The following is a 13946-nucleotide window of genomic DNA, read 5'->3' on the forward strand; positions in this document are numbered from 1 at the left end:
TAGAGATGGAGGGTCAGTCTTTCCAGAGGTATGTGGTGTCAGAAAGCATGACTAACAGTGTTATGGGATTTTCCAAGTTGCCTGGATGCCCAGAATTCAGCAAACAATTAAGATTTCTAGAAGATGTGTATCGATACCCACAAGCACCAAAAATCATTGTAAGCATCTGGAGCTCTGTGCTTGCAAACGCAGCTGCAGCCGCTGTTCCTCAGGCAATGGCAATCCCAGTTGCTATTCTGGGGTGGGTTATATCAGGTAAAGGAATTACAGGAAATCTGCTTTGGGGTACTTTGCCGGAAACACGTGCTGGTTACAAGGATATCTGGGGGCTCAGGGGTGCAGCCTTTCAAGGCAAACTGAGCACCTTCCAGGAAGCACTTGGCTCTTTGTGGTTTAGGATCAGAGGGAAATCAATGAATAACAGGCACAGAGGGTTTCCGATACAGCAAACAGAGTCAGTGATTGCCGCAAATGGCAGTCCTCAAAAATACTTGTATTTCCATTTGTGACCATGTGCACCCCAGCCCATTGAAGGGAACAAACTGGACAAGAAATCCCAGTACGAGTGCTATGCATGGAAGATATACAGAGTGCCAAAACTGAGAGCTGCCCTGGTATGAAGTCGGTGTGACCAGAGGTTTCAAGGGTTGCCCTGTCCTTCTGGATCCAAAGCCCAAACTTGGCCAAACAGCCAAAAGCAGCTTACCTTTTTCCAAAGGTGCTGAGCAACTCGGAATAAGTGAGGTCTTCAGATGCTGTGCACATCTGGATTTAGATGCCTTATTTTTGGAAGCTGGCTTTGGAGGCAAAATACCCAAAATGTGACTGGTGTTTCATTTGACCTAATGGGAAGTGTGTTTTGGAGGGTGCAAGCTCTGTCCAGGCTTTTATAAAGCCTGTTAAGGGATGTCAGGTTGCACAGGAGGCCCTTTGCCCTTGGACAGGCACAGCTCCCTGGCTGTGGATCTCAGCAGGATGATGAGTCCTGGAGGCAGTGGCTTTATATCCACACTTGTTCCCATTCTCTACAAATGTGGGTCCAGGAGGGATGCAACTTTGATGTTCAGTCTCTGATGCTCAGAGAGCATTTGTGTTGCTGTAACACTGCCTTCAACTTTCCACCCAGGGCTTGGGGGTGACCACTGCAAACCCCCAGGCTCCTCTGATGCCTTTACCATCAAGCCCCACGTTTGCTCCCACAGTCCTGATGAAACCTCGTTAGTGTGGGGTCAGCTGTCCCACCCCATGGATGTGGTCAGGAAAGGTCCCCACGTGTGTAGTGATCTGGCATGGCCTCGTGCCTTGATTTAGGGAGCCTGGGGGGAGCTGGGGCACAGCAGGCAGCTGGACCTGCTGAGAGCACCCCGCCGTCTCGCACAGACCACCAAGCAGCTATCGCTTCTTAATAAACTTTTTTGGCCATTGCTGACCTAGACCATATATGAACAAGTGAAAGGCAAGTGGTGAAAGGGTCTGTATAACATTACTAATCCCACGTAGCGCTCTCACTGAAAAGGCAAGGCAGGTCTCCCCGCTATTGTGTCCTTTCACTGCAGCTGCTTGGTTCACCCTTGTGCTTTTATTAAAATCTGATAGCGCTGTTTCTGAATGGGTGCAGCCTGTGGATACCCAATGCCCAGGGGAGGGATGGGGGGTGTGTGGGTGTGCGGAGGTCTCCTGTGCAGGGCTTGGTGCTCTGCCTCTGCGTGCTCCTGGCTGCGGTGTGCCGGGGAGCACCTTTGCAGGCTCGATGCCCTCCTTGGAGGCTCTGTGAAGGGTTTACATCCTTGCAATGTAGCATCGGTGCTTGAGTAAAGGAGCTGTGGGGTCTGCTTGTGCTGCTTCTGCACGCCAGGACTGAGCAGGGCTCTGGCTTACTCTGCAAATGTTCAAGCTCTTAGGAAGGTAAATTGGTAACTGGTGAGCAGTCGGGGCTGGCTGGTGCATGCTCAGACTGTACTTCAGTGGCTTAATTTTTCAATCTCAAGGCACAAATGTATGGTCTGTTTATTAGGGAGGCTGCACTGAATGGTCTCCTGTGGCTTCACAACCTGCAATCTGCTGAGGAAAACAAAAGCAAACCTTAAGGTTGCTGCCAAATCTAGGTGGAGGAGGTACCCACATATATATGTTTAAATGTTTTAGCAAAGAGGTTTCAGTCTGAAGGAAAGTGGCTGATGTTTTGTGTGTGGCAGTTACATTCTCACACAGTATTTCCCTTTACAACTGCAGTATTAGGGATGGCATGGGATGTTCCTCCTCTTTCTGGGAACTTAACAAACCTGCCTGGAGATGCAGTTTAACAGGCTCGGGAAAAACAGCTCAGAGTCACAGTTTTTTCTCTTCTTGGTTTCAATTCCTGTTTCCAAGAGTTGTTTTGTTAGAAGCACAGATTTCAGGTTAAAGGGAATACACATAGTGAACTAAACAGTTCTTTGTCTTTAGTTTCCCATTCTAGTGAGTGGAAAAAAAAATTACAATTGGTTTCCTCTGTGCCTAATTTTTGCTGGTGGTTTTGGTCTGGCAGATGAACCCAGAGCTAAGAGTCATTTGTACAGGCTATACCCTGCGAGGTGTGAGTCACCGAGTACTGCGTTTGGGCAACTGGAGCTGTGCACAGTGTTCCCAATGGAGCGTTAAGCACCTCTTGTGCAATCGTTATCAATACTTTTCCAGGAATTACATTGCCCAGTAGTCACTAAATAAGCACAAACCTTTTCTTGCAGTTTGCCGGCCTGTTGAAATCAAGTCTCCTCAAGGAAAAACTACTGGTTTTGTTAAAATATGACTCAAGAAAGGAGAGGGCCAGCTTGGCTAGCCCGTGGGTCTGGGTTTGCCCGCAGATCAGGTTCAGATGCTCAGCCTGGAGCAGCGCCTTGTGGTCAATATTCCCTAGGGGTTCAATTTCTTAAATACTCTGAGATCTTTCTCAAGCTTTTTACTAATAGGCATCTGAAGCTTGTAGCTCCATCCTTGTGCAGAATAGGAAAATGCTTGAAGTGGAACAACTCCTTCTCCTTCAGCTCTGCCAGGGTATTATCACAGTAAATAAGTACGTATTGTGTGTGTGCATATATAATTTATTTTTCTTCTTTTTTTTTCTGTCTGAACTGGAGGAAACCCTTGAGCTGAGGCCAGGCGTTGCCTTGCTTATATAGTGTAAGATCACTGTCTCAGGAGTCATGCCGGTCTTGGCAGCAGCCCCATGTGAAGCTGTCCTTGCACAGCTGGGAGCAGCCAGGAAGGAGAGCGGTGCTGTTTGGGGAACACTGGCAGGTTTTAACGCATTTAAACTCTTGCTGGCTTTACCCTTCCTATCTGTTGCTTTCCTTTTTAGCTGGGGAGCGGTGTAGGAGCCCTGTTGGGTGCAAAGTCCCTCCCTTTGGGCAAGGGCCGAAACTGCACGGAGAGAGGGGGTGGCTCACAGGTTTTCGTTGCCTGACTTTCATTGTACAGCCTTCCCTAATCTAACCGAGATCTCTTCTAAATCACTGCATTTTACTTGTTTTTATATGGATCCCGAGTGGTTGATTTACGTTTATTTAACATAACACTAGACTAGTGGCTATAGGCGCATGGCATAGCCCTTCTTTATGTAACAAGATTCCTCAGTGTTTGGGTAAAGTCCAAATCCTGAAATGAGAAAGGGAAGTAAATTGGGCTGGAATAATGCTTTCTAATTCCAGTGTCATCAACATGCCGTATCTCTAAACCAGCTTCTCTGATTCAGTGTTTTTCCCCAAACCAATTCATCCACCAGAAAAAGTTATTAGAAGTGGCTGGAGTTCCCTGATGGCTTAATGAAATTTAAGAGCAATTGTCAGCTTTTTTTAAATATATTTTTATTACTTTTTTCATTTGTCTTAGAAAGAAATATGAAATCTGCATGCAACCTTCTAAATATTTCAAACATTTAAATAGCATATGATAATTTAGCAGTACAGTACATTATACAGAAAGATAATATAGGGAGACTTCCTATAGCATATTTACAAATGAAAAGGTAGTTTTGTTATTTTAAAAAGAGGAATGCACTGCTTAACATTGTATTACATTCAAAATAATGAATATGTTGTATTGTGACTAAAACATATATAGGTATTTATATGTTTGCCCTATCATATTTTTCATAAAAAGGTACCTTTTAAAGGCTTTTCTTTTTGTTGCTACAAATCTAGGAAATCATACACAATAGTCTTGAAGCTTAAAATGTCTCAGTACTGAAGCCACAAACTTTCTGTAAGAACTTCAGGTGGAAAAAAAAAAAACCCAAACATTTTCTTAGTAATAAAAATGATCCAGAAATGCTTTCTAATGCATGGAACGTTAAATGGGAGATATGGTATGCTTCACCTTGCAGCAAGACCTCAAGTCCATTAAAGAAGAGGTACATGAGTGATGTTCATACTCATTTGACGATGTGCTGAGGGACCTCACTCCTGCAGTTCCAGTCACCACATTTCAGTGGCATTTTCCCCAGCAAACTTGTCTTTGGTCCCTGCTTTGCCTGACTGTGGTGGAGGCTGCAAACATGAAAAGCAACCACAGCACCAAAGCTTTCCCACTGCAAAAGGGTGAGGGACACGGCTGTATTACACCTTTACAAACATTACTGTTTGTCTAATGAGCTTATAAAGCTCGATTGCAATCATAGTGAAGTATGAATGAATAACAATAAAAAAAAAACCCCAAACCCAAAACCCAACTTCATTAAAATGAAAAGCATGAGTTTTCCGATCTCGGTACAGAGCAGACAGGTATGGAATCTGAAGTGCTTCTGAAGATGCTTGTGAAATCTGGAAGCCTTTTGCACGTGGCTATAAAATGTAAAAACTGACCCTTGGTAAAAAGTGCTTTATAATAATATAGAATTTGTGTCTTATGTCTGTGAGAGAGAGATAATCTTCTGCAGAGCCCAGTCCTACACCAGCCAAGGGAGTCTGCTCCATTCCTCACGCTGCTTCCTCTTATTCTTCATAAACCCTAAACAGAAGGAAAGCCAAGAGCAAGATGTTTAAACTATGAATGGAAAAATCTGCCTTCCAAATAATAATTTAAAAAATTAATAATAATACAATAACCCCCCCCCCCAAACAACAAAAAAACAGAAGCCATATTTTTAGCCTTTGCTTCAGTAAATTGGAAAGTAAGTTATTGACTTCAGCAGCCACTGGATTGCTATCCGTAAAGCATTTGGGAGGAGGGTCAGACTTTGCCACCACTGCATCTTGCAGTCGTGCGAGGAGTAATGTGCTCGACCGCGCTTACTGGGATACATAAGATGAAGAAATCCACATCTGCTAATACCCTTTAATCACTGGAAAAGTCCCTGTCTCGTATGTAAATTTTGAAGTATATCATGAGCTGTATGTAGATGTAAAATTCACAGTATCTGTTATGTTTGGAATAACGTTATAGGCAGTATTATTTTTTCTAGTTTACATCCTGAGAAGACCACCTGACAGGCTTGTTTGCTGAAAAATCCTTGGCTCTTTGGGGAGCATGCATAAAAGTGGTCTTCCATGGCATGGGGAAAATTAGGGGCAGTGCTGTTTTGGGGAAGAGTTTCATGTTTGGACTATATTTAAATTTAAATTAATTTACATTTTAATTCCCTGGCTTTTCCTGGGGAGCAATTCTCTGGATTTTGTCAGTGTCTTCAGTGTCAGCTGCAAAAATTGTTTATTTATTATGAGGACTTCGTTTAAACCAGGGTCTTTATGTCTGAAATAATCACTTAATGCTTCTTCAGCTTGGCTGCCCTTTTTGTCCGGTTAGCAGTGTCGGGGACCTGCTGGGTGTGATGCAGGGGTAGCATGTCGCAGCAGGGTGATGCCAGTGCTGAGCAAGGTAAAATGCTGAGGGTTGTGCTGCACCCTTTCTGCATGCCCCAGGCTGAATGCCAAAGCCATGGGGATGCTGGGCTCGCCATCCCTCCTCCTCTCCCTGGCAGCAGGGACAGTCCCCATACGCTGGCTGGACTGTGGGGAAGCCTTGAGCTGACCCTTTTTTTGGGCTGTGGCGGAGACTGTGAGCAGCACTGTTATCTACAGACAGGAGCTAGTCTGCAGCACGTGGACGCTGCATCCCTCCTCTCGGTCCGCTCGGGGGAACCCTGCATGTTTCCTGAATGCACAAGCCTGGGGCTAAGCATCCTTCATCATCTTCATGATGGCCTTATAAAAAAAAAAAAAAAAAAAAGAGGAAGAGTGTAAATACATAGTTATGCAACCGCCAGGGCTTCCCCACCTGCTCTGTTTATGGAGCAGCTGCAGGGAGCTGGTAGGGAGTCAGGGGAGCCGGCCGAGGGGCTTGGCACCCACCACCGCTCACAGTGCTGTGGCATTACCTGTGCCACTGGGCACCGTGCGGCTGTGCTGGAGCTTGCTCACACCCTTGGACCTGCTGAGAGATGGGGCATGCTGCTCACTGGCCTCGTTTGAGCTCAATTTTGGGGAGCAAATTTCCCGTTAGTTGAGGAGGATCAGGGCGTGGTGGGACTGTGCAGCATGTGGAGGCTCGCTCTTGGCCATGGCTGGAGAGGTGGTAGGAGTTGGGCAGCTCCCCTTAATTGCAGGTAGGGACGTTGCCACTGACCATCAACTATCAGGTATTATGTTTCTCACTCTCTCTCTTCTATCTATGACTGATGGCTTGCAAAAAAAAAAAAAAAAAAAAATCCTCTTTGCAAGGGAGAAGGTGGCAGAGATTCTTACCAGCAAGTTACTGTTTTTCTGGGAATGATACACTAGTTAAAATTGGCAAATATCTGCGTCATCAGATATCGACGATTTTGATGTGGTGTGATTAAAGTGTGTGACAGGGCACTCTCTTCCCAGCTCTGCTGACTGCTTTCCTTGTGAACTGTGTGAAAGTAATTTAGCTTTTCATCTTGGCTTTTTACCGGTGGAAGGGAGGTGAGTGTATGTAAATAACTGAGAACATCAGCTGATGAATAGTTTAACAGAAAATAATTACTATTTATAGACGGAACAGCCTAATCCTAAAATAGAAGCGAGGACTGCACATGGCAGGAAAGAAATAACATCAAGAACATCCATTTATAACTGTAATTTTGGTAATGAAATACATCCTCCACGCTGGATAGAGCATTTGCAGCGTGTGCGTTTTCCTGGCCTCTCTCTGTCTGAGTGCTGCTGATTGCCCAACTTGCCACCAAGATTTTTCCCCCTCGCCCATTGAGCAAATTCGTACTTACCTGCCTTTCTCTTTCCACACTCTGTACCACTTCAGCAGTCTCACTGTGTTTTGGCGTTTGGGGTTTAGGCAGTGCTGCTGCTCTCCTCTCACGCGTGTCCACAGCGTCACGCTGCAAGGCAAGCGAGCACAGGTTACGGGAGTCGGGGAAATGCCGCTCCTCTGCTCCCACTCCGAGTAAATGCCAAAACTGGTCAGGGGGCTCTCACCCAGGCAGGCAGTGGAAAGGTTTTCATGCTCTGTGTTTTATGGCAGATATTTGAGTTTATTGTAATAATATTGGAGCAGATCTTCAGCTGTTATCAATCAGTGCAGTGCAATATTGTCCGGAGAGTTATACTAGGTTGTACTAGACGAAGACTTGCCCACTGTTTTTTATCAGTGGGTTTGCTCTGCCTGTCTGTTAGATATTTTCTTTTGCGCTTAATAGCTGATTTAATTAAGGTTCATTCAGGCAACCACAAGGTCTTTGCATGAGGAGATGGTTCCCTTACACTCAACAATGCTGCATCCAAGAAAAAAGATCAGACCTGGTTCATTGATTATTCCCCCCCTGCCTTTTTTTTAAATTTTTGGGGTTTTTTTAGTCAGTGATATCTTAAGTACTTGCACATGGCAGCGTGCCTGAATGCCCAGTGGACTAGCTCTGAGCCCCAGGCAGGCAGTCCTGGGGGCTTCAGCCTCCTCTGATCACAGGCTGATCCCTCTCTCCTTGCTGGCAGCAGCGTTTGGTGTCCCCTTATTCTCAGGACAAGATGTGCTGGGCAGCAAAACATAGCAAAGGTCTTCCCGTCATTTCAGGCTTCCTTCTGGAGAGCTTAGTGAAGCCATTGCTGGTTGGTCTGCCACAACCCAGGTGACATGAGGCCTAGAACTGCTTCCCAAGAGGATGGCTTTTCAGAAACATCAACGCTGCTATCACTCTTCAGGACTCAAAATCAAGCAGTTTTCTGGTTTTGTTATTAATTTTGTGATTTAAAAAACAAAACAAAACAACCACAATTTTAATGGAAATTATTCATTTTCTGGAAATACCATCCATAACAGGGAAATATGGTTTTCAGTTTAACTAAAATCCTATAATGGAATTATTTAAACACTGCTAGAGACATGAGTATAATGATGGCAGAAACCCAGAAATATCTGTGCATACTGATGGGCTTCTTTTATGGTTTGGTTCAGAAAGGAGCTGTTTATCTTCAAACACAAGAAAAAGTGCCCTGCAAACTTTCCCAGCTTGCCTGCCCGGTGCAGACGGGACATGCCCGACTGGAAGCGAAACGCTGCATGTTGCCTGCAGGAGCTCAGCTAAGGGTCTCACCACATTTCCCATTTCAGTGTTATACAAGGTGTTCAAATAGTTCTTTCCATTCAATTAACCTTCTTCCCTGCTCCACCTCCATCGGGTGTGAGCTAAAGTCACAAAAAGACAAGGTGTAACTTTTGTTTTTTTTTCTGGGAGGACGTGGCACTTTCCCCAACGGTGGAAGGCCTCCAAGAGCCTCTGTGGCTGCAGACATCGGAAAGGGAAGGGTCACTGCTAAAACCTATGGATTGTCTCTGCTCCAAGGGCATTCTCAGCCAGCCCTTCGGTACGTGAGAAGGGGAATTTTCCTATATCTTTGTTTGAATGGGAGTGAAACCAAACCTTCACTGGAGGCACAAAGCATGCAAGTTTTAAGTGACCTGAGGTCGGCACAAAGTTTCTCCATCCAGCAGCCACCTTCTCGGCTGTGCCGTCTGCACTGGCTGATGCCAGACCTTTCTTTTCTGATGGACCATGGAGGGTATTTCCAGAAAGCGATGTACAAGTTGAATTGCAGGAGGAGCACCTCTGAAAAGCAGCAAGCCCTAAATTTGCACCATGAGTGAAGGAGGAAAATTCTGGATTTACTAGAGCCTGCAGTCTAAGGAGGAGGAGGTGCATGTTTTGCTTCTCAGGTTAACAACCAGAGCTTTTCTCAGGCTGAGATGTGTTGCTTTGACACCACACATAGGTTTTCTGCTTTGATGCTGGAGGTTGGACAGCAGAGGAGATGTTCCCAAGGCAGCCCTATGGTCCTCTGTGGTTCCCGCGCAGTCCCTGACGCTGTGGGCACAGGGTTGGGTGGCAGCATTTTTGAGCACCCTGAGCTGACCTGGCCCTCCTCTTGGGGATGCTGGTCCGGCAGATGTAAGGCGACGTGCCTAAGAAGAGGTGCTGTGGCAACCGATACACTGAGTGAGGAGTTGTCTGGATGGGCTGCAAGAAGAGGTTGAGAGGGATGGAGAAGGGACTGAAGCACCAGAACTTACACCTCCAGTGAGATCCCTCCAGTGGGATCTGGGACACGAGCTTGCTCCAGGGGTGTGTGGTGAGCTGTGCCGTAGCTGCCTGGGGCTTGGTGACTGGAGCCTTCATCCATGGTGTCTGAGGGTCTCTGTGCCAAAATCCTCCAGTACGTCCATGCCTCCAGGGCTGTGATGAGCACCCTTGGGTCAGTCTGTGTCCCCCAGCACCTCATGCCCCCACGCATCTCATCTGCAGGGATGGTGGGGCTGCACCTCTACCTACAAACACCCCGTCCCCAGGGCCACAAGGGTCCTGTCTCTTGTCCTTTCATCCCAAGCCGGTGTAAGGACTGCCATCCACCGCGGCTGTCCCACACACACAGTTACTGCTAGATGTACTGTGAATCTTGATAGGTTTTGAATACACTGAGGACCCAGTTTAGTTGTCTCTTACCATGTACCACAGCTCAGTTATGGCCAAAGACAAATTCCTTCCTAAACTGCACCCCCATACCTACTTCTTCTCTGCCAAACATCATTTATATCATGTTTCTGCTACGTGAAAAGATATGAGAGCTTCTGAGGAGGGCAGAAGGGGACGCAGCTTCAACAGCTCATTTTAGATGATCACTGCAGCAACAAAAACTCAGTTGCAGGAATATAGCTCGTCTGTGCCTTGTCCAGAGACTCCTGGATCAATTGGTTCTCAGAATATTAATTTCAGTTTACTTTCAATGCTGACTTCAGCATGCATTAGCGTGGCCGGAAAGGCAGCGGTGGCAGTGGGTTAGCCCTGCCTGCCCTGCAGGCAGCAGCAGCAATGGGAGAACGATGGGACAGCTCTGTCCCCGCAGCCGCTGCAAACCCGGGGCAACCCTCCCAGCTTGAATAGCGTTGCTCAGCATCTGCATAGCTATCCAGCTGGGAGAGCAACCGCTCGTGCACAGTGTTCCAGCTTTCCCGACTATCTGATTGGAAGTGAAGTGTTGCATTAATGAGATTTATTTTATACCCTCCGGCCACCAGATGCTTTCGGGCAAATGCCTGGAGTGGGATGCAAAGAGTTAGTGCTCCTCCACACCATCATTTTGCTATTGAAAGCTCAAAGCAAACAAAGTAAAGCTTCAAGGAACTAATTCAGGCAGTGATGCTCTGAAAACGTTTTTCTGTTCAGGTCACCATCAGCTGATTTGGGCTTCAAAGAGGTGGGTTTGATGTTCCCTGAGCTAAGCATTGCTCACAGTGATGCTGGTGTAAATCTGGAGGAAGCCGAAGGAAGCTTGGCTCTCCGTTCCTCCTCCATACACCCTCCACCGAGTCTGGCGAGCCATTTCTGCATGGGCAGGATCAGGCTCCCGTGGTATCTCCTTGTTTGTGCCAGTCGGATGGGCAGGATTTGGCCACATGGGCATTACAGAGCACCGGAGGTGGCACCTTTCTAAGATTAAGCGAATGGTAAATGTTCAGTGAGGGAGCACAAACGCTGGAGTAAATCAGTCCTTGGCATTTTGGGGGTGTAGCTGCTCTTGGGACCCTTTTCCCCCTCTTGGGTGGCAGAGGGGCTCGATGCAGTCTTCTTGGCTAATCTGCCCTTCTGGTCCTTATCCAGCCCCATGTGCTGGCTGGCTGGTGCTTTGTTGGGGGAATCTTAAGATATCCAAAACAGGACAGAAAAAAACCCACAAACCACCCATATTTAAAATCTAAAAAAACCCTCCTTTTGAGCCAGTCCTCAGAGATGTCAAAAATCCCTGTACCTGCCTCGGTTCAGTTAGTCACTACATCACTGAGATTTCACGGCAGCATTGGTCACAGCTTGCAGTGAGACTGGGAGGAAAGCGTTTTCTTACACGCTAGGTAATCCCACCGAATGCAAGGGGATGGCTCTGGTACAACGCAGGTGAAAATTTGACTCTGCTTGGGATAACTCTTCCTTGCAGAAACCACTGAGCACCAAACTCCACTCATGTTCTTATCCTGCACGCCCCAAATAACTTCAGTAAATAGCTGTGGATTTTACATCAGGCAGCTCAGAGTAGGATTTGTCCCTATCTTCACTTGAACTAATGATTATCCTTTTATTGCTGCCTGTTCTGTAAATATTTATTTGAGTAAAGAAATTATGTTGAAAAATGATAGTTGTGTTTTTGGTCAGAATTGCACATTTTATTGTATCTGATACAGCAAATGACTATTCACAGGAATTAGCGTGCAAGGGCATGAGAAAAACAAAGAACAAAGAAGGAACTTGCAGTATAAGGTAAAGCGATTCAGCTGATAGGGAAACAGCAAGCAATAAATGAAGGAAAACTTACATAATCATCTCTTCCACGCAAAACGGGTACCTTGGTTTTATTTCCAGCTTCCGTACATTAGAGAATCTTATTTTAGGACCTTTTCTTGAACATTTGCACTTTACGCCTAGGAGAGAAAGCATTTGCTCATGTGCCTGCAAAGCCTCCTGCATACCAAGTGTCCTTTCCCCGCTAGCCGATGTACGCACACAAACTTCAGTTTGGTCTCTCAAGCCTCAGTGGGAAAAGCTGAATTTTCTAATGCTGTTGAGCTTAGAGAGAGTCATATTTTCTTTGCTATACCCCAGGAAAAGGTAGTGACTCTCTGGGAAATATGTTTGAGAGCCTGATGTATGTTCTGAGGCTTAGTAAATATGAGAGCTTTTTGAAGTGCACCTGCTGTGATTAAATGTAACTGTATTGAACAAAAGGAAATGAAAGAGTCGGAACTGGCTTTACACTGAGCAAGCGAACGCACATCTCAGCTACTTTCTCATTCATTCATGTCTCTCTCGGACTTTGTAGGACTTTCAGTCATTTCTCCTCGCACGGATGCTGTGTGCAGCCAGACAAAAGCTGCGTGGTTTTTAACCATCGTTTTTGTGCACAGCAGAAAATGCATACTGGCACGCTCAGTGGAATTTGTGCTACCACATCAAATCCAGCTCTGCTCTGTTTTCCCTGTCAAAACCACCCTCAGTTTCGAAGGAGATATTTGAGCTATGTTTGTGAATAACGGCGAACACGGCGTGACCTCCCACACTCTGAGCTGGGGCTATTTGGCTTGCAATGAAGACACAACTTTGTTGCATGTATTTTACCTCTACTTCCACCTTTAAAAAACTCGCAGCTACCTTACCCCACAGATCCAATACATCACTTTTCCCACCATGCAGGGGACAGCTAAATCCAACTCAAGGCTATCAAGAGGCAAATAAAAATTACTGGAAAAGCAACCCCCTGGAAAAGAGGTTTACATGGGAATAAGCAGAATAAGCCCACTTACCTTCCGCGCTGGCTAAGCACATCGCGATGAACAGCAGAAGCAAAGCTGCTGTCAGGAGCTTCATGGTGAGACAGCAGGTACCTAAAGAGACGCCGGGGATTTTAATGCGTCTGCTCGCTTCGGGTTCGTCCCCCAGATCCCGCCGTCCCCGGGGCTGGATGTCGCCGGGGAGAGGACAGCAGAGAGCGGCTCCCGGCGGTGCTGCTGCCCTGTGGCTGCCTGCTGCTGCCTGCGCGCTGCCTGCGCTCTGCCTGCGCTCTGCCGCTTTCCTCCCCTTGTCCTCTTTTAAAACAGCTCCCGCTGCCCTTGCTCCCGGCTCATTAATATGCAGAGCAACTCCACGGCTCCCTCCGCTTCCCAGCCCCGGCGGGGAGGGAGGGGACCGGCACCCGCCGCCGCTGCTGCCCGGGGGGACCCCCCCTCCCGCCCCGAGCATCCCGGGGGTGGGAGCGCAGGCGATGGGGCGGCCGCTCCTGCCCAGCTGGGACACTTCTCACCAGGAGGAGGTTTGCTGGGGGGGGTATGTGTGTGACTGGGGCTGCTACGTTGGGAAAAAACCCGCTTGACAGCGCTCCGGGGAAGCCCAGGCTCTGCAGAAATTCCCATGCACCTCGGAAATAAGATTCGGAGAAGTCTCACCTGGGGAGGGCTGTCATCTATTGACTTTAATATTATTTTCTAGCTTTAACAGGCTTCCAAATCTAAAGGAAATCTTAGTGAATTAAATGGGAAAAAAATATTCCTAAGAGCATTGTTAGGTGGGTTTAGCATGTGGAATGTTTCAGGAAATAAGATCAATTCTGGGTTGCTTTAATGAACCCTCCAGCAACGTCCTGCTCGGTGAAGAACAGGGTAGCAACATGCAGGAACTTCATAGATGTAAATATATTTTTCCTTTCCTTTGGAGAGCCTGTTTCTGATTTCAGCAACAGCTAAAATAGCATCTTTAACATCCAGATTTTTGTCTGCATAACAGAAATGGGTGAAGATCAGAGTCAGGTCTCTGATCTCCTTCATAGTACTGTATTCAAAACATATTGCAGATAAATGCCTCTGCTGATCCCCGGTTCATCTCAGCCCCTCTCCCAACATACCGCTGCCCACGCTCCCTGCTCACACACCCAGCCACATTATTAAAACCAACCAAAACCAGCCAT

General features: G+C 46.8%; 1 protein-coding gene across 1 annotated transcript; it reads right to left on the reverse strand.

Annotated features, from left to right (window-relative positions):
* Positions 1-3848: 3848 nt before the first annotated feature.
* Positions 3849-13266, reverse strand: CXCL14 (C-X-C motif chemokine ligand 14). Its single transcript, XM_087754186.1, has 4 exons — positions 12790-13266; positions 11805-11910; positions 7220-7330; positions 3849-4983 (listed from the first exon to the last, which is right to left on the reverse strand). Exons 1-4 carry the CDS (start codon positions 13223-13225, stop codon positions 4968-4970), a joined length of 669 nt encoding a protein of 222 aa, XP_087610312.1. The 5' UTR covers positions 13226-13266; the 3' UTR covers positions 3849-4967.
* Positions 13267-13946: the final 680 nt, after the last annotated feature.

Source organism: Nipponia nippon, unplaced genomic scaffold (assembly GCF_047370975.1).
Source record: "Nipponia nippon isolate SJK-2023a ecotype South Korea unplaced genomic scaffold, ASM4737097v1 scaffold_17, whole genome shotgun sequence".
Taxonomy (NCBI): Eukaryota; Metazoa; Chordata; class Aves; order Pelecaniformes; family Threskiornithidae; genus Nipponia; species Nipponia nippon.